A 24,147-nucleotide genomic window follows, 5' to 3' on the forward strand; every position below is an offset into this window, starting at 1 on the left:
TGGATTCTTAATCCCGAGCTGGGAGTTAGTTTTGTGGAACATCCTTTAGGTGATGCTGGAAAGATTTTGAGTGATAATGTTGCAGCAAGTTTTCGTGGCAATGCCGAGCTGTTTTTAACGACGAGGCGTTTTCGCCGTGCATGGTGCCGAGCCGAGTAAACGACGAGGCGTTTTCGCTTTGTATAGTGCCGAGCCGTGTAAACGACGAGGCATTTTGTTTTTGTTAGCCAAGGATGAAGTGTTATCGATCCTGACTATGGACCGGTGTTTCCGAGAGGATGAGTATGTTTGTCCGGGTTTTAAGAGTTTACTTCGGTTTTAGAGAAAGCGATGTAGTCTCGACTTATATTCTCGTATGCGATAGTAAACCTTGGCGACCTGATACGTTTTCGGTCTGATATTTGTATAGCGCGCTTCATTGTTATCCGTAGATGATGTAACTTGCACCCTCGTCCTAGGAAAGGTGGTAAAAGTTCGTTTAGAGAACTTTGTATTTGTTGCCCCGTTGTGGCCAGCAACGAGACGAGGCGTTCGGAGGCTTAGTTTGCCGAACTGAAACTGAGGACCAACAAAGGTCCGAGGTAATCAGGTCATGATATCATGCCGAAGTGGTATGATTACTCGCCGAAGTGATGAGTGAAAGTATTTAAAAATCCGAGCTTGTTAAAATAAGTTGCTGATTTAGAAAGAATGAGACACTAGCCGAAGCGATAATGAACAAACCACTCCCCCCCCTTTTTAGGAGGGGGGACAGCTGAACCCGTCCGAGGACGGGCTGCCTACGTACCCTTTGCAGGGATCAAGCCATCCCGTAGTTCATGCTGGTCGTGCTGCATCGTTAGTGATAGTATTTCTTCAGATGCATTGCGTTCCATGATCTTGGAATCGCCTCGTCAGCTAGTGTCGCGAGTTCGTAGACTCCTGGACGAACCACTTTTGTGACCTTGTAAGGACCTTCCCAATTTGCTCCGAGCTTTCCTGCGTTCTTCTCGGCAGTGTTTTGGAAGACCTTTCGGAGGACGAGCTCCCCTGTTTTGAATCTTCGACTTCGAACGTTTTTGTTGTAGTATCTCGCCGTCGGTTGTTGATAGTTCTGGATTCGAATTATTAATTAAGGCTTGATCACGCTTTTCGTTGATTAGGTCGAGCTCATCTAGCATCATTAAGTGGTTCAAGCCCTCCTGTCCTGGTAGAAGTCTTCGTCGAATACCTGGGAAATCCACCTCAGGGGGAATTACGCACTCCGATCCGTAGACCAAAGCGAATGGAGTTTCCCCGGTGGTTCGGCGCGGAGTTGTCCGATGAGACCAAAGGACTCCTTCGAGTTCGTCTGCCCACCGTCCCTTCTTGGCGTCGAGCCTCTTTTTCAGACCGTCGAGGATCGTCTTATTGGCTGCTTCGGCTTGTTCGTTCCCTTGAGGGTACCTTAGCGTAGATTTGCTGAGGCGGATTTTCCACTTTTCGCAAAAGGCTTCGAAGCGTGTTGAGATGAACTGGGATCCGTTCTCGGTGACTATCTCGTAAGGGACCCCGTGTCGGCAGATGATATATTTCCAGACGAAGTGTTCGACTTGAACATCCTTTATGCTTGCGTAAGAATCGGCCTCGACCCACTTGGAGAAGTAATCCATGAGGACGAGCAGAAAACGCGTCTGCTTCGAGCGATGTAGAGGTCCGACGATGTCTATCGACCATCTCATGAACGGATAAGGTGACAAAATTGACGAGAGCAACTCGGTAGGTTGATGAATTGTTGGAGCGTGCCGCTGACATTTCTCGCACTTCGCCGTGAATTTCTCGCAGTCCTTAACCATCGTGGGCCAGAAATAGCCGTGCCGTTTTATCTTGATAGCGAGCGACCTTCCGCTGGAGTAGTTCCCGCACGTGCCGCTGTGCACCTAGTGCATGATCTTTCTTGCTTCTGGTCCTTCGACGCATGTCATGAGAGGCCCTGAAAATCTCCATTTAAACACCTCGCCATCAACGAGGACATATCGTGCGGCCTGAGCTTTTAGTTTGCGGGCTTCCCATTTGTCGGTCGGCAACTCTCCATGGGCGATATATACTCGGATAGCTCCGAGCCATTCTTTGTCGCAGCCGTACTCTGGCTCGGCCGGTTGAGGGTCTTCGTCCATAGGAATGGCTTCGTCGTCCTCTGGTTCTTGTTCAGGAGGATTTATCAGCCGAACTCCTTCCATCTCTTCGATGCTAGGACGTTCGATGAATTCAACTGGGATCGTTCGTCGGAGGTCTGGGTCCGAGGTCGAGGCGAGTGCTGCCAAGGCGCCGGCGGAGGTGTTTTCTCCTCGGGGAATGAGCGTGAGTTCGAACTCATCAAACTTTTGTACCAATTCTCGGACCACCCTGAGGTAAGCTCCCATTCGTCCATCCTTTGCCTCATATTCTCCGTTGAATTGACATGCTACAAGCTGTGAATCGCAAAAGGTTCTTATCTTTCGAACTCCGATTCCCTGCGCTAGTCGTATGCCGGCGATCAGTGCTTCGTATTCCGCTTCGTTGTTCGAGGCGTGGAAGTTCAGACGAAAAGACTGTTCCAATATTTCTCCGGTGGGAGAGGTGAGGCGGATTCCTATTCCCGAGCCGTGTTTAGACGACGAGCCGTCGACGTGCAGCGTCCACACTTCATCTAGAGTCGGCTCGTTTGTTGTTTCGGCGGGAAGTTCAATGAGGAAATCTGCGAGCGCCTGTGACTTTGCAGACAACCTATTCCGATACTCGATGTCGTATACGCTTAGCTCTATTGCCCACTTGGCGAGCCGACCGGATTGGCTAGGTCTGTGTAGGATCGAGCGTAGCGAGCACAACAATCGAATGTGATTGAAAGTACGGGCGCAGTTTGCGAGCCGAGACTACGATGGCTAGGGCGACCTTCTCGATCTGAGGGTAGCGAGTCTCGGCGTCGGTCAGTGTCTGGCTGATGTAGAAAATGGGTTTTTGCTCGAACCGTTCTTCTCTGATAAGCACTCCGCTTACAGCTGTAGCAGACACTGCGATGTAGAGGAAGAGCGGCTCTCCTTCGACTGGTTTTGCTAAGATTGGTGGGCTCGCTAGATAATTCTTCAATTCCTGGAAAGCTGTCTCGCACCGTTCGTCCCACTCAAACTTCTGGTTTCCTCGGAGGGTGTCGTAGAAGGGCAGGCACTTGTCTGTGGAGCGGGAAATAAACTTGTTTAGCGCGGCGACTCTACCTGTGAGCCTCTGCACTTCGCGCTTCGTCCTTGGAGAGGGCATCTCAATTAACGCCTTGATTTGCTTGGGGTTTGCTTCTATGCCTCGGTGAGTTACCAGATAGCCGAGGAATTCTCCCGAAGTGACCGAAAACCTGCACTTCGCCGGGTTTAGTTTCATGTTGTGCTTGTTCAATTGTTCGAAGCATTCCCGTAGATGCGCGACGTGGTCTTCCTCTTTGAGTGATTTAACTAACATGTCGTCGATGTACACTTCCATGGTTTTTCCGAGTTGAGCCGCGAACATTTTATTGACGAGCCGTTGATACGTTACTCCTGCGTTCTTGAGCCCGAACGGCATGACTTTGTAGCAGTATATCCCGCGATCCGTTATGAACGCTGTTTTTTCTCGATCATTAGGATGCATCAGGATCTGATTGTAGCCAGAGAACGCGTCCATAAATGTTAACAGTCTATTCCCTGCAGTGGCTTCGACGAGTCGGCCGATATGTGGCAAGGGAAAGCTGTCTTTTGGACACGCCTTGTTGAGGTCGGTGAAATCCACACATACTCGCCACTTGCCGTTCTTTTTCTTCACGACCACCGGATTTGCGAGCCAGTCCGGATATTTGGCCTCGGCGATTGATCCTACTTTGAGTAACTTCTCGACTTCGTCGTTCACTGCTTTAGCTCGTTCGGGGCCGAGCTTCCTTCTTTTCTGCTTGACTGGTTTAAAGGTCGGATCCACATTCAGCTCGTGACAGGTTACGTTAATGCTTATGCCTGGCATATCTTCCGCTGTCCAGGCAAAGGTGTTGATGTTCTCCTTGAGGAGGGAAAGGAGTTCGCTTCTCAGGGGTTCTTCCAGCTTTGTTCCTATTTTGACGCATCGTTCCGGGCGCGCCTCGTCTATACACACCGAGTCCACCGCGTCACATACCGGCTCGGCGCGTGTTTCGCGGCTCTCAGCTATCTGTAATTGCTATAAGAGTTTCGAGAGCTCGTTCGCGGGCTCTCGGTCTGTCTTCATCTTTTTGCGGTCTATATCTGCTCGTGCGTCAGTGACGGGGTTCCTCAGCTTGTGCTCGGTTAGGCAGCACATTCTTGACTCATTCTGATTTCCCCATATCGTTTTGACACCCGATGGAGTTGGTAATGATATGTTCATAATTTGCATCATTTAGGTTGCATAAATCATTCCAAATCATGTTTTATTTCATGCATTTTAGGTCCTTAGGGTTTGTTTTAGAACTTAGGAGATGCATTAGGTCCCAATGAGTCTTTGCATGTTTTGAGTGTCTATCAGGTGAATATGGAGCTGAAAAGATGAATCCAGGAGGTGGAATGGTGAGCAAAGAGTGAAAAAGTGGAAAAATTGGGTCTTGGGAGATTTTCGGCCATTCTCGCTGGCCAGGAAGGTTTCACCGGCCATTTTCGTGTACCGCAGGAAGCTTTACCGGCCATTTCCATGTACCGCGAATGAAGTGTATCGGCCAAAATCTCCGGGTGTGAACGAGTCTCAGAAATCGCCTGTCCGGGGAGCCTTCCGGTCCGATTCAGACGGCGGGTCCTTCATAGAAGTTGGAGAGCATTAGAGCACGGTCTCATAGCAAGTGGAATCGTGGAATTCGGACGCGTGAGCAGAGAGATAAGCTCGTCGGAAGGAACCCCTGTCTCGCAGGTATTCCGGACCGAGCAGATCAGTTTTGAAGGATGCGAAGGACGGTGCACTTCCAGGCCGATTCAGTTTCCGGGACCTTCATAAGAATCAGAGACATTTGAGTCTTCTTTCCAGAACATCCGAGATCAATCAATTCAGAGCTTTGAGCAGAAAGATACGGTCTCCGGAATGGACACATGTCTAGGCGCCTCTCTCTGGTCGTGTAAATCCGCTTCAAAGATGTGCCCTCCAGGAAACCTTACACTTCCCAAGCACTGAAACTTCCTTCATCAAAGTTGGAGATAAATGAGTCCTCTGTCTTCTGCAACCGTAATTACTCAATTCGGACAGGTCTCCAGGAAGTTACACTCTCCGGAATGCGAGATGGTGCAGACAGCCCAGGATGACTAAGTTAAACATGCCGCGATTTCAATGCCACGGTCCACACTTGGCCGTGGCAACTTTTGTGCACCCTCGGCCAATGACACGATCTTCATGCCACGGTGTGAGGCTTGACCGTGGCAAACACACACTTGGCTGAGAGGAACTTAGCAACCGTTCGGCGATTGACACGGCCTAAATGCCACGGTGTGAGGCTTGGCCGTGGCAACATCTTGCAACCTTCGGCGATTGGCACGAGCTTAATGCCACGGTCTGGGACTTGACCGTGGCAAATGAACAAGTGGCTGGAGATAACTTCTACACAGTTTCGGCTTTTGACACGATCTCAATGCCACGGCCTGAGACTTGGCCGTGGCAAGCATATACTTGGCTGGGAAGGACTTCACATGCATGCGGGTTTTGGCACGGTCTGAATGCCACGGTCTGGGGGCTTGACCGTGGCAACCTTTACACATCTTCGGCGTTTGACACGGTTAACTTGCCACGAGTCCCAGATGAAGCTTGATCAGACCGTGGCATCAAAATGAACCAAGAACACAATGAAGTCTTTGACACGGTCAGGAATGCCACGGTCACACCAAGGACACACCAGACCGTGGCAAACCCTTCTTTGCCCATCAAGGCCGGGTCAGTACCCGGTTTGTTCCGGGTTGACCCGGTTCACCCAAGCCTCCTTTATAAGGTTTTTAGACCTAATTTGTAGAGAACACTGAATCTACTTTTAGTCTTTTTTCCCCTTTTGTGAAAAACCACTTAATACACTTTGTTTTAGAGAGTTTAAATCGATTTGCAGTTTCTTTCCATCTTGTTCATCATTTCTTATCATCAGAATCAACTTCTAATCATGATTAACAACACATCTTGCAAAGGGTTTAGTGTGTTGATCATGATTAGTGAGTAGTCACCTTAATGAGGTTCTAGATGTGTAGGTTAGGGTGCTAAAGTGTTAGATTGGGAGTGCTTAGGGCTAGATTCATTGATTCATTTCTCTAAACAACTGTTCTCTATGCTAGATCCTTGATAATCACTTGAGATCTAGATTCTGGGAATTTCATGCACCAAAAGTGTTTGATGAAATTCCTGAAAGAGTTGTGTTAGAGGTTTAAGTAATTTTTCATCATGGGAATGATTTGTTAAATGCTTGAATGATCATTGAGAACTGTTTATTAATGCATATTGATTCATATTTCACAAATGGGAATTTGGTTTGAAAATGGATTAGTATAGGGGTTAATACCTTCATGAGAGGATTAACCTAGATTAGAGTTCTTAATCACTTAAATCATGTCTCATCATTGTCATTAGCATTTCTAGTTTAACACCAAGGCACCCTGACCAACTATCATGTCTAGAATCTCATGCCTCCATCATATCATATTCACATCATATCATTTGTCATTGTCATTAGTCTTTAATCCTGTTTATGTTTATAGTTGTCTCTAGATTAATCAAAACCCACTCTTGTTTGCTTGAATTAAGAACTTGATCATATAGCTTAGTGTCTAACACCACATCTGGATTGATAAACCTCTTTGTGCTACATTGACAAGGGGATTGATAGCCCTGAGACCCTAAAAAGTTTTGTCTATCAATTGGCGCCGTTGCCAAATTGTGGTTTGATTAGCATTAAGCTCTGATCTGTTCTTGAGATCAAGTGCTTACTTTCTTGTTTCTACTGATTCCTTTCAATTTCTGTTTGTGATTTCAGGTGTATGAACACCAGGTTTAGATCAAGAAGCTGTGGTCCTCCTTTTCCTCTAAACGACAACATCAACCTTTTGGTACCAAGGAGGAGAAGAGACAGACGTGGTAGACAAATTGATCAGACTGAGATGGCAGAATAAGGAGATCACGTGGTAGATATAGAACAACCAGTTCAGGAGCAACAGGCTCAAGGTCATGGAGCTGGTATTGGAGTTGGTCAAGGGCTTCACCAGGGTAATGTTCAGCAGGAACAGGTGCACCATCAACAAGCTTATGTCCACCAGGGACAAGCTCAAGATCATCAACAGAGGCATCAGGCCAATGTTCAGCAAAGACACCAGGTGCACCACCAACCCCACCCTTTCCAACCACAGCAAAGAAGATATGAGCAACCCCAAGTCTATGTTGGAGAGAATGACAGGGCCAATGCTCATCAGTATGGAGCTGGTATTCAGGCACCACCTGGGCAAAACAACAACTTTGAAGTGAAAGCATCACTGCTGAATATGGTCCAGAACTCAAAGTTCCATGGGTTAGCAATGGAAGATCCCTTGGAACACTTGGACCAGTTTGATAAGGTGTGTGATCTGACCAAGATCAATGGAGTTTCAGAAGACAGCTTTAAGCTAAGACTATTCCCATTCAGTCTTGGTGATAAAGCTCATCAATGGGAAAAGAATCTTCCAAGAGGCTCCATTCAAACCTGGGAGCAATGCAAGCAAGCCTTCTTATCTAAGTTCTTCTCTACCTCAAGAACTGCAAAACTGAGGAACCAAATCTCTAGCTTCACTCAGCACAGCAATGAAAGTTTTGGTGAAGCATATGAGAGATTCAGGAGCTACACAAACCAATGCCCACACCATGGGTTTAGTGAGGCTTCTCTTCTCAGCACACTGTATAGGGGAGCTCTTCCCAAGATTAGAAACCAGCTGGATACTGCTTCCAATGGGAACTTTCTGGTGGACTCTCTCACTCACCGACTCAAATGTCAATCATATCATAACGATATTTGTGACCACAGTGCGTATGACAGATCAAATGGGAATGAAGGTTCAAGCTCAGAACAGAGGCTCACCAGAGAAGTAAAGGAATTGAGAAGTGAATTAGACAAGTTGAAGCTGGTAACTCACAAGCCAATGCATTTTGTTGGAGAGTATGAGGAACCATCTCAAGTCTTTGAGAACATCAGTGAAGAAGGTCTAACCAAAGAGGAACTAAACTACATTGGGAATCAGAGGTTCCAGAGGTATCAGTATGGTAATGCCAACCCAAACCTCTCTTACAGGAACACCAATGTAGCTAACCCACAAGACCAGGTGTATTCCAATCCTCAAGCTCCACAGAACTTTGTTCCTCAGAACAACTTTCAAGGATCTTTTCAACCAAAGAATCAGTTTGGTCAGAATCAAGGTTTTGGTCAACAACAGCAACCATTTCAGGGCCCTAGTTTCAATACACAGCAGCAAAAGGCACCACCTGGGTTTGGTCCTCCACAGTTCCAACAGCAAGCACCGGTTCAACATCAGTTTCAGCCACCAACTGTTCCACAAAGTCCTGTTTTCAATGTTCTTCTCCAACAGCTCTTAATAGGACAACAAAAGATGGTATCTGACCTGGAGACACTGGGCGCTGAACTAAAGTCTATTCAAAAGAACAAGGGCATATGCACTTCTGAACCACAAGTCTCTCTTCCTGGTAAAGCTCTTCAAAACCCAAAGGATTATTGCAATGCCATCTACTCCAATGATGATCACTCAGCTGTTGTGCAAGAAATAGAAGACCTTCTCTATGGTCAAGTCTCTAGTGAACCTGCACAAACTCATGTGGATGAGAATGACATTATAGAGGATTTCATGGGCTTCATACATGAACTCAATGAGGACATTGAGAGCAAAAGTGTGGGGGCAGCCGGTTCAGTTCTTTCTGTTCCGCAAAGGAATGATTCAGTTTCTATTGAAACAAAGGAGCATCCAACTGGTCAAGCAATGCCAACAGATAGTGCCCCCACCTCTGAATCAACTCAGATGAAGCCCACCTCCCTCCCAAAACTAGGCAACCCAGGGAAGTTCACCATCTCTTGCACTCTTGGAAACTTTAGAGTTGAGAATGCTTTGTGTGATTCAGGCTCAAGTGTGAGTATAATGTCTAAAGATATGATGGAGAAGCTAAAGGTCAATTCTATAACGTCCTACCCCTCTTCTATCACCTTTGGTGATTCCTACTCCAAGAAACCATATGGATTTTTAGAAGACTATCCTCTTCAAGTTGGTGAATGCATAATTCCCACTGATTTTGTGATCATGAAGATGAAGAAGACCAAAGAGCTCCCCCTATTGCTTGGAACTGCATTTCTCAACACCACTGGTGCAATGATTGACTTTGATACTCAAAGAGTGGTGCTCACAAAGGTGGATAAGGATGCCTTTTACCCTGTTCAACCACCTTTAGCTGAATTTTGTGGATCAGTTGTTCAAGAGATAGAACCCCCTAAGGTACTTGAGATGAAGTATGTAGGAAGTGCTGAGATTTTAGGTGGATCCAAATCTCTCACAGCTGTAGAAATGGAAAAAGAACCTCACACCAACCCTGTTTACAAGGATGGGACTGAACAGCCATTGATCAGAGAAGAAGACATCTTGCTCTCATGGTCTCCTACACTTAGTGATCTAAGGATGATCAACACCAAAAGTGATGGCTCAGCATCAGAAGACAAGAGTATTAAACCTGATCTTTCTTCTCAAGACTTTGATCTCACTCCTTGGGTTGATGATGATGGTTCTCTGAAGTATAAGCTGGATTGCAATGGGAAGCCAGGTCTGTTTGCTGAAGTGAGGGCATGTCTCACAAGGGCCATCTTTGATAAAGACCCAGATGGTATTCAAGAGCTGGTGGACAAAGGTCTCAAGGTGGGATCTAGAAGACAAGGGTCTAATGGTTCCCAAAGGCAGCAAACCAACTCAGCTTCCATGCTCAGGACCATTGAAGTGCTGAAGAGCATCAGTGCTCAACCTCACCCAAGCTAAAAACAGGTTTTCCAAAGTCAAACTTAGAGACTTTAAACAAAGTGCTCCTGGGAGACACCCCAAGCTTATCCTTTGTAAATATGCTTTTGATCTTTTGATTCCTTTCTTTTTATGCTTTAGGATGTTTTGATGGGTTTGTTTAAGTGTCTCAGGTTATAGGTTTGAGTCTAAACCCTTGGAAAGTGTATGCAAGATGAAAAGAGGTGAAGGAATGGAGGCAAGCTTGACTCGGCCGTTGACATGGGTACAGGCCACGGTCAGAAACAAGGCGTGGCAAGCATCTTTGTGTTGCCACGGGGAGATAATCACGGGTTCAAGACCAGGCCGTGGCAACATGAAAATGGAGTGTCCAACATTCGGGGTTTGCCACGATGAGTTGTCACGAGAAGAGATGTGGCCGTGGCAAAAACGAGGTGGAAGGACCAATATTCGGAGAATGCCACGGTCTACAAGACACGGGCCAAAGGTTTGACCGTGGCAAAGATTTGGAGGGCTTGACCGAGGAATGAGCACTGCCACGAGGAGTTTGACACGGGGAAACAACCAGACCGTGGCAAGAGAAAAGGAAGGAGACATAGTTCGGGGTCAGACCTCAGCAATTGAGGTAAACACTCAAAACCTTGTAAATAGCATGTAGATCTTTCTTTTTCTTTCGCATTTTGCCTGTTTGCTTTGGTTTCACTTCTTTCTCATACTTTTATAACACAAGGGACTGTGTTATTTAAGTGTGGGGGAGGAGTTTTATCCTTTACTAATCATGTTTTCTATTTTTTTATTTTACACTTTGAGTCTTGAGTCACATTCTAGTTGCATATTCATCTAAGTGCATATAAAAACCAAAAAAAAAAAAATGGAAAAATCTGAAAATTTTACACAAAAAAATGATCATGTAGTTGCATTCTCATTTTTAGGATTGAGTCTAGATTGCATTTGCATATAGGTTGCATCTTGCAAGGAGTAATGATAGGTTTTCTAGAGAGTACATCACTTTGAGAACTCGAACTGAATATGCTTGTGAATCTTTTTCTGTGCTTGCAAAGTCTGAAATGATTTGAATCTGAGAAGCAAGTTTGAATTGAACTCAACTCTAATTAAGTGGGAACCTTGAACTTGACTTGAAAATATCTTGTGATGCATTGTTTGAAAAAGCTTGTGGATACCAATATACATACTTGAGCTAGAACCATTGTTTTTACCACTCTTTTCCTTAGCTCAAGTAGCTGAATCCACATCATGGATCAGTTCCCATACCTTGAACCCATCCTTCTTTCAAGCCAATGTTTGTGTGTGAATTGAAAGGCCACCTTGGATCAAACTTAGCAGAAAGTGTTAGGTTTAGAGCGACAAGGGCAGGTCTCATTGAGTGCTGTGTTCCAACATCAAGGAACTGAGAGTTTTGGTGAGGAATAAGTGTGGGGGAAAAGACCTTTTGGTGAGTGGAAAAAGGTGAGATGAGTGGGAAAGAGAGAGTGAAAATAGCTAGGGGAATGAAAGAAAAAGAAATCAGTCTTGGTGTTTTGAGAAAGTGAGCTCTGGTTTGTTGAAAAGAAAGAGTCTAACCTCTAAGTAAAAAAAAAAAAAAAGAAGGAAGAAAAGAAGCCAAAGGCTCAAATGTTTTGTTAAGAAAGAAAGAAGAAGCTAGAAGTTGTAAAAGAAAAAAAAGAGCTGTGTAAAGTTTGAGTTCCAAGACTTGAGAGGAAAAGTGAAAAGTAAATCCCCTAGTGAGAGGAAAATGAGAGTGAAAAGTGAGGATCTTTGAGCAAGTGAGGAAGCTTTGAGTAGAGGGTGGGGTGTGATGAGTCTTTGCCCTTGTATGCATAGGTTGCTTTTTATCTTTAGCATTCTGCCAAAGTTTGATCATTCATAGAGAGATCCCTTTGCTGCATTAAACCCACTTGAGCACTGATGAGATCATTTTAATCTCATAGCCTCTCCCTAGCCAAACCAGCTTGTTTAAACCTTGCATCATGAGATCCACCTGATAAAAGCTTAATGAATGTGAAAGAGTTGAGAGAGAGAAGAGCTTGTGGAGATTCCTTGCTGAGTTGACATATATCTGAGTATGACTTTGCATTGCATAATTGAGCATGAACTTGAATTCTCATTGTGATCACTTCTCTCAAAAAGAAAATGTGAACTCCCATTGCATACAACCTCTTTCTCTCATTTGCTCTTTTTGCTTGAGGACAAGCAAAGGACAAGTGTGGGGGAGTTGATATGTTCATAATTTGCATCATTTAGGTTGCATAAATCATTCCAAATCATGTTTTATTTCATGCATTTTAGGTCCTTAGGGTTTGTTTTAGAACTTAGGAGATGCATTAGGTCCCAATGAGTCTTTGCATGTTTTGAGTGTCTATCAGGTGAATGTGGAGCTGAAAAGATGAATCCAGGAGGTGGAATGGTGAGCAAAGAGTGAAAAAGTGGAAAAATTGGGTCTTGGGAGATTTTCGGCCATTCTCGCTGGCCAGGAAGGTTTCACCGGCCATTTTCGTGTACCGCGGGAAGCTTTACCGGCCATTTCCATGTACCGCGAATGAAGTGTATCGGCCAAAATCTCTGGGTGTGAACGAGTCTCAGAAATCGCCTGTCCGGGGAGCCTTCCGGTCCGATTCAGACGGCGGGTCCTTCATAGAAGTTGGAGAGCATTGGAGCACGGTCTCATAGCAAGTGGAATCGTGGAATTCGGACGCGTGAGCAGAGAGATAAGCTCGTCGGAAGGAACCCCTGTCTCGCAGGTATTCCGGACCGAGCAGATCAGTTTTGAAGGATGCGAAGGACGGTGCACTTCCAGGCCGATTCAGTTTCCGGGACCTTCATGAGAATCAGAGACATTTGAGTCTTCTTTCCAGAACATCCGAGATCAATCAATTCAGAGCTTTGAGAAGAAAGATACGGTCTCCAGAATGGACACATGTCTAGGCGCCTCTCTCTGGTCGTGTAAATGCGCTTCAAAGATGTGCCCTCCAGGAAACCTTACACTTCCCAAGCACTGAAACTTCCTTCATCAAAGTTGGAGATAAATGAGTCCTCTGTCTTCTGCAACCGGAATTACTCAATTCGGACAGGTCGCCAGGAAGTTACACTCTCCGGAATGCGAGATGGTCCAGACAGCCCAGGATGACTAAGTTAAACATGCCGCGATTTCAATGCCACGGTCCACACTTGGCCGTGGCAACTTTTGTGCACCCTCAGCCAATGACACGATCTTCATGCCACGGTGTGAGGCTTGACCGTGGCAAACACACACTTGGCTGAGAGGAACTTAGCAACCGTTCGGCGATTGACACGGCCTAAATGCCACGGTGTGAGGCTTGGCCGTGGCAACATCTTGCAACCTTCGGCGATTGGCACGAGCTTAATGCCACGGTCTGGGACTTGACCGTGGCAAATGAACAAGTGGCTGGAGATAACTTCTACACAGTTTCGGCTTTTGACACGATCTCAATGCCACGGCCTGAGACTTGGCCGTGGCAAGCATATACTTGGCTGGGAAGGACTTCACATGCATGCGGGTTTTGGCACGGTCTGAATGCCACGGTCTGGGGGCTTGACCGTGGCAACCTTTACACATCTTCAGCGTTTGACACGGTTAACTTGCCACGAGTCCCAGATGAAGCTTGATCAGACCGTGGCATCAAAATGAACCAAGAACACAATGAAGTCTTTGACACGGTCAGGAATGCCACGGTCACACCAAGGACACACCAGACCGTGGCAAACCCTTCTTTGCCCATCAAGGCCGGGTCAGTACCCGGTTTGTTCCGGGTTGACCCGGTTCGCCCAAGCCTCCTTTATAAGGTTTTTAGACCTAATTTGTAGAGAACACTGAATCTACTTTTAGTCTTTTTTTCCCCTTTTGTGAAAAACCACTTAATACACTTTGTTTTAGAGAGTTTAAATCGATTTGCAGTTTCTTTCCATCTTGTTCATCATTTCTTATCATCAGAATCAACTTCTAATCATGATTAACAACACATCTTGCAAAGGGTTTAGTGTGTTGATCATGATTAGTGAGTAGTCACCTTAATGAGGTTCTAGATGTGTAGGTTAGGGTGCTAAAGTGTTAGATTGGGAGTGCTTAGGGCTAGATTCATTGATTCATTTCTCTAAACAACTGTTCTCTATGCTAGATCCTTGATAATCACTTGAGATCTAGATTCTGAGAATTTCATGCACCAAAAGTGTTTGATGAAATTCCTGAAAGAGTTGTGTTAGAGGTTTAAGTAATTTTTCATCATGGGAATGATTTGTTAAATGCTTGAATGATCATTGAGAACTGTTTATTAATGCATATTGATTCATATTTCACAAATGGGAATTTGGTTTGAAAATGGATTAGTATAGGGGTTAATACCTTCATGAGAGGATTAACCTAGATTAGAGTTCTTAATCACTTGAATCATGTCTCATCATTGTCATTAGCATTTCTAGTTTAACACCAAGGCACCCTGACAACTATCATGTCTAGAATCTCATGCCTCCATCATATCATATTCACATCATATCATTTGTCATTGTCATTAGTCTTTAATCCTGTTTATGTTTATAGTTGTCTCTAGATTAATCAAAACCCACTCTTGTTTGCTTGAATTAAGAACTTGATCATATAGCTTAGTGTCTAACACCACATCTGGATTGATAAACCTCTTTGTGCTACATTGACAAGGGGATTGATAGCCCTGAGACCCTAAAAAGTTTTGTCTATCAGGTAAGACCTTCTTCACTTATGTTCTCAAAGATTTGAGAAGGTTCCTCATACTCTCCAACAAAATGCATTGGCTTCTGAGTGGTGAATTTCAACTTGTCCAATTCACTCCTCAACTCCTTAACTTCCCTAGTGAGCCTCTGTTCTGAGCTTGAACCTTCAGATCTATTTGATCTGTCATAGTCTTCACCATAAGTATCATTGCTCAATGCTAAGTTCTCCACTAGCTCTAAAGCAGCATGTATCTCCTTTCCCAGAAAGTTCCCATTGGAAGCAGTATCCAGCTGGTTTCTTATCTTGGTAAGAGCTCCTCTATATAGTGTGCTGAGAATTGAAGCCTCACTAAACCCATGGTGTGGGCATTGGTTTGTGTAGCTCCTGAATCTCTCATATGCTTCACACAAACTCTCATTGCTGTGCTGAGTGAAGCTAATGATTTGGTTCCTCAGTTTTGCAGTTCTTGAGGTGGAGAAGAACTTAGATAGGAAAGCTTGCTTGCATTGCTCCCAGGTTTGAATGGAGCCTCTTGGAAGATTCTTTTCCCATTGGTGAGCTTTGTCACCAAGACTGAATGGGAATAGTCTTAGCTTGAAGCTGTCTTCTGAAACTCCATTAATCTTGGTCAGGTCACACACTTTATCAAATTGACCCAAGTGTTCCAAGGGATCTTCCATTGCTAATCCATGGAACTTTGAGTTCTGGACCATATTCAACAAGGATGCCTTCACTTCAAAGTTGTTGTTTTGCACAGGTAGTGCCTGAATTCCAGCTCCATACTGATGAGCATTGGCCCTGTCATTCTCTCCAACATAGACCTGTGGTTGCTCATATCTCCTTTGCTAGTGTTGGAAGGGTTGATGTTGGTGGTGCACCTGTTGTCTTTGTTGTGCATTGGCCTGATGCCTCTGTTGATGAGCTTGAGGTTGTCCCTGGTGGACATAAGCTTGTTGGTGATGCACCTGTTCCTGATGAACATTACCCTGATTTAACCCTTGACCAACTCCATTACCAGCTCCATTACCCTGAGCCTGTTGCTCCTGAACTGGTTGTTCTATATCCACCACATGCTCTTTTTGGTCTTCCATATCAGCCTGATCAATCTGTCTTCCACGTCTGTCCCTTCTCCTCCTTGGTACCAAAAGATTAATGTTGTCGTTGAGAGGGAAAGGTGGACCACAGCTTCTTGATCTAGACCTGGTGTTCATGCACCTGAAATCACAAACAGAACTTGAAAGTAATCAGTACAAAAACAAAAAAATAAGCACTTGATCTCAAGAACAGATCAGAGCTTAATGCTAAACAATCCACAATTTGGCAACGGCGCCAATTGATAACTAAGAGTTTTCAAGGCTCTTTGTAGAGGTTATCAATCCCCTGTCTTGTAGTTTAAGGGGTTTATCAATCCATATGTGGCGTTAGACACTAAACTATGTGATCAGGTTCTTAATTCAAGCAAACAAGTGTGGTTTTGATAAACTAATGACAACTACAAACTTAAAAACAAGATAAATGACTAAAGAAGTGATCAAACAAAGAACTAAACAAATGACAAGTGATGAGAATGTATGTATGATGATGAGAAAGGTCTTAGACATGATAGTGGATTAGGGTGCCTTCAGTGATAAACTAGTGAGCTAATGAACCATATGATCAAGCAAACCATTCAACTTAAACATCATTGATTAAGATAATCCTCTCATGAAGGTATCAACTTCTATGCTAAAACAGCTTCTAACCTAATCATCATTAGTGAAACATGAATCAGCAAGCATTAATAACCAGTTTAATCTGTCATTTAAGCATATAAACAATCATTCCCATGATGAATAACACTTAAACCTCTAACAACCTTGGTTCAGGCATTTCATCAAAAACTTTTGGTGCATGAAATACCCAGAATCTAGACCACATATGATGTGTATGGATCTAGCATTAAGAACAGGTTGTAGAGAATGGAATATGCATGATCTAACCCATAAGCTCACTAATCTACCACTTAAGCACCCTAATCTACATATCTAAGACCTTAATATGGAGATTACTCACTAATCATGATCAACACACTAGATCCTTTGCAAGATGTGTTGTTAATCATGATTAGAAGTGTATAGATGAAGAGATAGATGATAGATTTAGAAGAAAGCAGCTTTAAACACAAAGATCTCTTAAACTCTCTTGATTAAACACTCAATAATCGATATTTCTCTTCTTAGTGGAGTCTTTTCACAGAAGAGGCAAGAGACAAAAGGGAATAAAGCTTATTTTTTGGGAAAAAACCCTAAAAACTATTTATATGTCTCTAAAAACGAACCGGGTCAGCCCGGAACAAACCGGGTCCTGACCCGGCTTTAGTGGATAAAGTGGAAAGTGTGCGAGTTGGTCCAGTGTCTCCCAGGTTGCATGACCAAGTCGCACAGGTGAAGAACTTGTCTTGTGAGACTTAAATCGCTTAGTTTTAGCCACACGCCCAAGTAGATGTGTTTTGCGAGTCTTTGTGCGGCTTAATCTTCTTCTTCTTCAACTCGCAGGACCAAGGCGGTTTCTGGGGAATGTACATGTGCGACTTGGTCATCCCTTAGTCCCAAGCCGCATGCCCAAGTCGCACAACCAAGGAGAGGAGCTTGAACGAGATAAAACCTTGTAGATTCAGCCACATGCCCATCTAGGAGTGAATTGCGAGTCTTTGTGCGGCTAAGTCTTCTCTGATCCTTAACTCGCACGACCATGTAGCAGGGATCTTCAGGAATGTGTGCGGGTTGGTCTCCATTACTCCCAGGTCGCAGGCTCAAGTCGGTGTAGATTGCGAGTGATCGTGCGGCTTAGTTCCAGGCGCGGCCAACTCGCATGCCTAAGTTGCACGATTGTGGACTTAGCATTTTTCTTGCTCGGGAGCCTCAGACCTCATCCAGTGATAGCTTACCCGCAGTTCTCAACTCGCAGCATCAACTTCCAGGCATTCATCTTCAGGCCTGCGAGTTAACCAGGTCGCAAGACAAGACTATCTCGCAGCATTCAGAGCAGCTTGGACCACTTCGCATTCCGGGAGGCGTAACTTCCAGGATATTGGTCCGAATTGTGTTATTCCGGTTTCAAAGGATATAAGACTAATACATCTTCAACTTTGGTGAAGGAAGATTCGGTGCTTGGGAAGTGGAAGATTTCCTGGAGGGCTCATCTTCGCAGTGCATTTACACGATCAGGGAAAGGCGTCTAGACATGTGTCCATTCCGGAGACCGTATCTTCTTGCTCATAGCTCCGAATGGAATGATCTCGGATGTTCTGGAAAGAGGACTCCAATATCTCTCTGATTCTCATGAAGGCCCCGTAAACTGAATCGGTCTGGAAGTGCACCGTCCTTCGCATTCTTCGGAGCTCATCGGCTCGGTCCAAAACGGCAGCGAGACAGGAGTTTCTTCCGACGAGCTTAACTTTCTACTCACGCGTCCGAATTCCATGATTATACTTGCTCTGGAACCGTGATCCAATCCTCTCTAACTTTGATGAAGCACCCGACAGCTGAATCGGACCGGAAGGTTCCCCGGACAGGCGACTTCGGAAACGTGTCTGCACCCGGAGATTTTGGCTGAGAAATTCATTAGGCAGTACGCGTTTTGGCCGAGGAATCCACCCGCGGTACGTGAGAATGGCCGAGAAAAACCTTCCTGGTCCGCGAGAATGACCGAGAACCTCCTTTCAAGCTTTGATCACCATTTCTCTTCCTGGATTCACCTCTTCAACTCCAAATAACTCCAAATGCACCTGATAAACAATCAAAACATGCAAAGAATCATTGGGACCTAATGCATCTCCTAAGTCCTAAAACAAACCCTAAGGACCTAAAATGCATGGAATAAGATATGCTCTGGAATGAAATATGCAACCTAAATGATGCAAATTATGAACATATCAGTGTGAGCTGAAAGAAAAATCTTGAGAGGTGGAAATGGGAGGGAAAATGGTGCTGTGTAGGGGAATGTGTTCAAAAGAAATAGAGAGTGAGAAATGAAAAGAAAGCTCTGTGTTGAAGTGTAAAGTCTCTGGAAAAGAAAAGAAAAGAATGAAAAAGAGAGACACTAGAATAAGAAAAGAGCTAAGTGTTTGAAAGAACAAAAACTCACTAAGTATTTGAGAGATCCTTTTGCATGGAGTAACCAGTGACATGAATTGAGATCATTTTAATCTCAAGAACCATTCCCAAGCAAAATGAATTAACATGATTTGCATGAGCATCATCCACATAAAACTTTAATGAATGTCAAAGGGCTGGAGTTAGGAATTCTTGTGAAGGTTGACACTTGAGCTTGGTTCATTTGGTGATGAGTATGGCTAGTTTTTATGAGTACACCAGTTTGCATTGCAATTTAGAACTAGTAACAAGGACCATGAGCTTAAATTCTTTTGATGATTTGGCTACCTATGTCATCAAAATGCACTTATCTTTTCCAGTCAAGTGTCTTGAGAGAACTCCAGAGTGAAGCGTGCTTAAGCTGGAGCAATTTCAGGATGGGTGATCTACTGGGAAGTGGTCTGTGGTACCGTGTGAGTGAGGACAAAGCAATAAAGCGCAGGGAAAGATCTCGTGGTGATTGCAGGGACAGTAGACAAGTCTTACGAGCCTCCAGGACCAAACAACTCCTGACCGTCGGACAAGGGTGGGCCAACGGGCCTAGAGAGGATGTTGGACCAACGGGCCTAGAAAGAGGACGTTGGGCCCAGGAGCCTAGAGAGGGCGTTGGACTCACTGGTAGGGGCGTTCAGAGTTGATAGCCAATCTATATGAAAAGTGGATTCGGAGTCTCATAGATTTGATAGCTGGTCCGTCTGGTTCCCGGAAGGGAAGAAGGGAGCGAGATCTCATAAAAAGAGTCCATTTCTTCATCTCTCCCAAAAAATTTGGAGATTTTGAGAAAATATCATATTTTAAATCTGTTGGTTTTCACCTGGACCCTACCTCATTATTTTTCAAGAGAGATTCCAAATTTATTCATATTTTACTCTTTCCACAAAGATATGTATCCAAAATCTTCATTTTTTCATATGAACTCAAATTTAGGGTTTCTTGAGATGTAGTGGGAATTCACCTTAGGATGATTAGATATGATTAGTAGGTAATCCAAATTAGTTTGCATATGAATAAGCATCAAACACACTTTATTTTAAAAACTTCATATGTGGAACATCATAAATCCGAAAATAGTCATGAGCTTCTTGATTTTTCATATGTATTCAATTATTTCTTGCTTACTATTAAATATGTTTGCTAATGCTATATAAGTATCATTGTTCATAAGAATTATTTCAATTGCTGATAACACCTGATTTTGACAATTTTTCACCATTGATTTCAAATGCTTTTTCAAAGGACTTACTTAGTTTTAGAAACTTTTATTATGATTTCCATGTATTTGTAGTTTCAAGGCTCTTTTCAGGAAACTTATGGAATATGATGGCAAAATAGAAGAAATCCACATTTTTAGCTCAGAGTCAGACCGTCAGAAGTTCAGCCTCAAATGAGGACTTTCTCACCATCTGATCCAGCTCAAATTTGGAGACAATCAAGAGGAGACAACCAGCTTTCCATAGCACTTTACATCACAAAGATCCAAGGGTGCAATCAAAAGATACATGGAAAAATAGTTGACACAGTTCACCAGTCCCGGAAGACTCTCACCTACGGGGAACACATGTTTTACCTGCCCTGGAAGACTCTCACCCCCGGTGGACCTTAGGACGAGCCACAAGGCCCAACATCGAAGCCCACTTCGCCATTTCTCTTCAGAGAAGCCCTAAATGAAACCTGGAAGACCTCAGGACCTATAAATACATTGTTTAGCAGCCCTAAACGGGTGTGTGCTCCTGTAATGAGATTTTGAGCCACCAAACTTTGTTTTTTTAGGGTTAGGCGATGGAGATGGGGATTCTTCCCCAGATCCATTGTTCTTCCTCCTTTTTATCTTATTAACTTTTCTGTTTCATTCTTTTGCATTCTTCTCTGTCTTTTATCATTCATTGCATCATGTAGATTAGTCCCAGAGAGTCATGTTGTTTGAAGATATCGACAAGCATATATATCGATTAAGATTTCTATTGTTCTTAGCCATATTCTGGATCTCATATCTTCTAAGTTATTCGTAAAGCATGAGAGTAGATTCATGACCTATTCTCTGAGCCTAGGATCGATCAGAGCCACGAGAGTGTTGTATCAGATCATCCATACCTAGCTTCAGAAGAACATAGTCGCTATAGGAGTCGAAAGCTACCTATAGAGAAAATGTGAGCAGTCGAATTCAATGTCCACTGCATGATCTTAAGTTTAGCATGAGAGCGAGAGTTAATTGCTAGATCTAAGAGATTAGTTGATTAAGGTGACGACAGTTGGTTAATCATACATGTGTCTATTCTAGTTCAATGCAGATTCCCAGAAACAGATGAAGATAAATCGTCCGGAAGCTAATTGGAAATGCCACCATACATCGATTAGAGTAAACCGGAGAAGTGTAAATCGCCACCTATGAGTTTAAGAGTCTTTAGTTTGAGTCGATATGCTTTAGATGTTCTTTTAACAATTCATCCTGCATTGCATCTCTTGTGAATATTAGATTAAGTTTAGTTTAGGATCTAAACCAAAAACCCCAAATCTTTTATTGGTTTATGAGTTTGCTTACTTCCCAGTTTGTTGTTTCTTGCAGATTAGACATCCTCCCTGTGGATCGACACCCAAAGTCTTACAACGTACATCTTGTGCACTTGCAGACACTAGGGTTTTATTAATTTAAAACTTTTGGAGGACCAACAGGCTTGTTAAAAAACAACCCTAGGCCTGCAAGCCCATCAAGTTTTTGGCGCCGTTGCCGGGGAGGCATGAAGTCGCGGGAGGTCTAAACCTGGGAGGTTGAAGCCGCAGACGAATATATCTATGTCGAGTTTCTGTCAAAACAACATAGGAAGTAAACCAAATTCATAAACACCCTAACTTTTTCTTTTTCTGCTTATTCTTTCTTCTGTTTGCCCTAGTTTCAAAAACCTTTGAAGAAACCCTAACCCCAAGCGAAGGTCCTGCGACCTGTGTGAAGCTCCCTGCGCATGTGAATCACCCTCCAGGCGTGATTTTGATCATCGTCTTCGGAACCCTAATCCGAACCACCACCACCACCATCGACCATCTCATCATCTTCCTCATCAGATTCTGCACCAGAACTATAAGAACAATCGACTTAACATCCTGATTAATCGATTGGAAGCCAAGCTGAATCAGTTCCTTGCCTCCCAAGCTTTCATCGATACTGCCCTGCGAACAAGGATAGATGACGTGATCATCGGCCTTGACAAAAGGTTTGATGAACTCTCTGAGCATGTGAAGACACTGGAGGATCATAGAACCAAAGCTAGTGACGTGTTGGATCAGAGAATAGAGTCTGTCAGGGAAGAACAAGACAAAAACAAGTTCAGTATTCGGCAAAACAAAAGGGAGCTGCAAACCCTAACCTTTAAGATCGATGAATTGGATAAGGAGCTGAATGAGAGCAAAAACCAGACCTACGACTACACATTGGAGCTGTGGCAAGGCGTAGCAAATGTTGAAAACAAGAAAGAAGAGTTTGATGCTACTTTAGACAAAGTTGTCTATGCTTTGGATGAAGTAGAAGAGAAAGTTGAAAAACATTCTAAAGATCAATAGGAGTGTGATCTGAACTCTGGAATCAATGATTTGGATACCCAAGACGTGCCTGACAACCACTGGAAGCAATAGAACAACAATGGAGAAGAAGAGATTGAAGCAGCAAGCATGGAGAGCTGGAGGGAGCTGACCGCGGCTGCGAACTCTTCACCCGCGGCCAGAATCACTCCCACCGTGGCTCCGAGCTCCTCACCTGCGGTGGAGCACGACTTCTCAGACTGGGAGAGTTTTCAACCTCTTTCTGAAGCCTTTTCATCAGAAAACCGACCTCATGTGACCAGACCTAGGTTGTTTGATCAAGTTGTCTTTTCAATCACTGCACAAGCATCAAAGGAAAAGGAAGAATCCAACATTTATGCATCTTGCAACATGGTTTACACTTGTGACAATGAGCTTCAAGAGCAATTCTCAGAAGATGAAGAGTATGGTTTGTTTGTAAAAGATCCAAACCCTGGGGAAGATTCATCAGATGACAACACAGAACCAATAACCAAGAGCATATCCAGAGAGAGACTGATCAAATTCAACAAGTTTGTGAAGTCCATTCCTCTCTATCTAGCATTCGATGATGTCTGGAAGCAAGGATGCCTTCAAGTCTTTTTCAATACAGCAAAGAGACTCAGGAGAACATCTCTACATATTTCAGAAGAGCCAGGTATCTATCTTTTCCTAGATCATCACCTGATGCAGCTGTTTACAGGATCCATCTAAAAGATCCCCAAGAAGCCAGTGATTACACAAACAAGATCAGCAAAGAAGCACTTGAAGAATTCAACAAAGTAGTTCAGACCCTGCCAGAAGGAATTTCGTTTGCCAAAGCATGTAGAGACTACATGATTGTGACAGCAAAGAGTCAATCCAAGAGATGAAAGACTTGTTCACACACGCCCAATAAGGTATACCAGTTCGAACTCTGCACAAAGTTCAAGACAAAGGTCAATTTCTTATCTCTTGTAACATTAGAGGTGAAAGATTCCTCAATATTCTTTGTGATTTTGGAGCTTGCATTAACATGATGTCCAAAGCAACTGCTTTGAGACTTGGCATTAAGCACATCCCAAGTACCAGGACAAAGATTAGCTTAGCAGATGATTCAAGTGCAACACCAAGAGGGATAGCCCGAGACATTCCTCTAAGAATTGGAGATTGCATTGCACCTGTCGATTTATACATAGTGAAGACCAAAGATGACTCGTATCCAGTCATTCTTGGATGGTCTTTCTTAACAACTGCTGGAGCCATCATGGATTGGCCCAACAGGCGAGTTTCCTTTGCCAATATCGACAAGGACATCTTTTATGAAGCTACACCACTTAAGAGCAAAAGAGGAGAGCAAACAGCCCAGGCATTTGAACCAGAAGAACTCTGGAGTGATGAAGAACCTGCAAGAAAGAACATGAGGATCTCGAAAAGGACTTGTTTTAGGACAAGATCCTATTTGAACTAAGTCTTTTTCTTTGCAAAGTCTAGCTAAAGACTATAAACCAAAGCACTTGATGGGAGGCAACCCATTTTAGGTACTTATTTGTTTTTGTTTAAGCTTTATTTTTCTATTAAATGTTTTGTTTTTCTTATTTTAGAGAGGCCTTAGTATGTTATAGAAAAAAAAAAGAAGAAGAAAAGGAGCTGATCGCGGCAAAAGGAGGTTCGGCCGCAGCCAGCAGGCATTTTACCGTGGCCGTGACGTCCTCAACTGCGGCCCGCACGCGTCCTACTGCGGCCGGCACGCATCCTACCACGACCGGCACGCATCCTACCGCGGTCGGGATGTCTTCATCCGCGG

General features: G+C 44.0%; 1 protein-coding gene and 2 non-coding genes across 3 annotated transcripts; 1 reads left to right on the forward strand and 2 right to left on the reverse strand.

The window, feature by feature from the left end:
• Nucleotides 1-838: 838 nt before the first annotated feature.
• On the reverse strand, nucleotides 839-3,468 carry LOC112088911. The gene is made up of 4 exons (XM_024159366.1): nucleotides 2,849-3,468; nucleotides 1,974-2,796; nucleotides 1,010-1,457; nucleotides 839-921 (listed from the first exon to the last, which is right to left on the reverse strand). Exons 1-4 carry the CDS (start codon nucleotides 3,466-3,468, stop codon nucleotides 839-841), a joined length of 1,974 nt encoding a protein of 657 aa, XP_024015134.1.
• A 4,247-nt stretch (nucleotides 3,469-7,715) lies between these two features.
• Nucleotides 7,716-7,822, reverse strand: LOC112082593. Its single transcript, XR_002897263.1, has one exon. It is a non-coding gene; the product is annotated as a small nucleolar RNA R71 (small nucleolar RNA).
• Nucleotides 7,823-15,030: 7,208 nt separating this feature from the next.
• On the forward strand, nucleotides 15,031-15,137 carry LOC112082659. The gene has a single exon (XR_002897317.1). It is a non-coding gene; the product is annotated as a small nucleolar RNA R71 (small nucleolar RNA).
• Nucleotides 15,138-24,147: the final 9,010 nt, after the last annotated feature.

Source organism: Eutrema salsugineum, unplaced genomic scaffold (assembly GCF_000478725.1).
Source record: "Eutrema salsugineum unplaced genomic scaffold, Eutsalg1_0 scaffold_8, whole genome shotgun sequence".
NCBI lineage: Eukaryota > Viridiplantae > Streptophyta > Magnoliopsida > Brassicales > Brassicaceae > Eutrema > Eutrema salsugineum.

What these genes read in the sequence shown, in the direction of transcription:
- LOC112088911 (XM_024159366.1), bottom strand. Translation starts at nt 3,468, where the DNA reads ATGGAAGTGTACATCGACGACATGTTAGTTAAATCACTCAAAGAGGAA. An exon ending in ATGTCCTCGTTGATGGCGAG is followed by an intron (nt 1,458 to 1,973) that starts GTGTTTAAATGG and finishes TTTTGCGAAAAG; the next exon opens with TGGAAAATCCGCCTCAGCAA. An exon ending in GGGAGCTCGTCCTCCGAAAG is followed by an intron (nt 922 to 1,009) that starts GTCTTCCAAAAC and finishes TGGTTCGTCCAG; the next exon opens with GAGTCTACGAACTCGCGACA.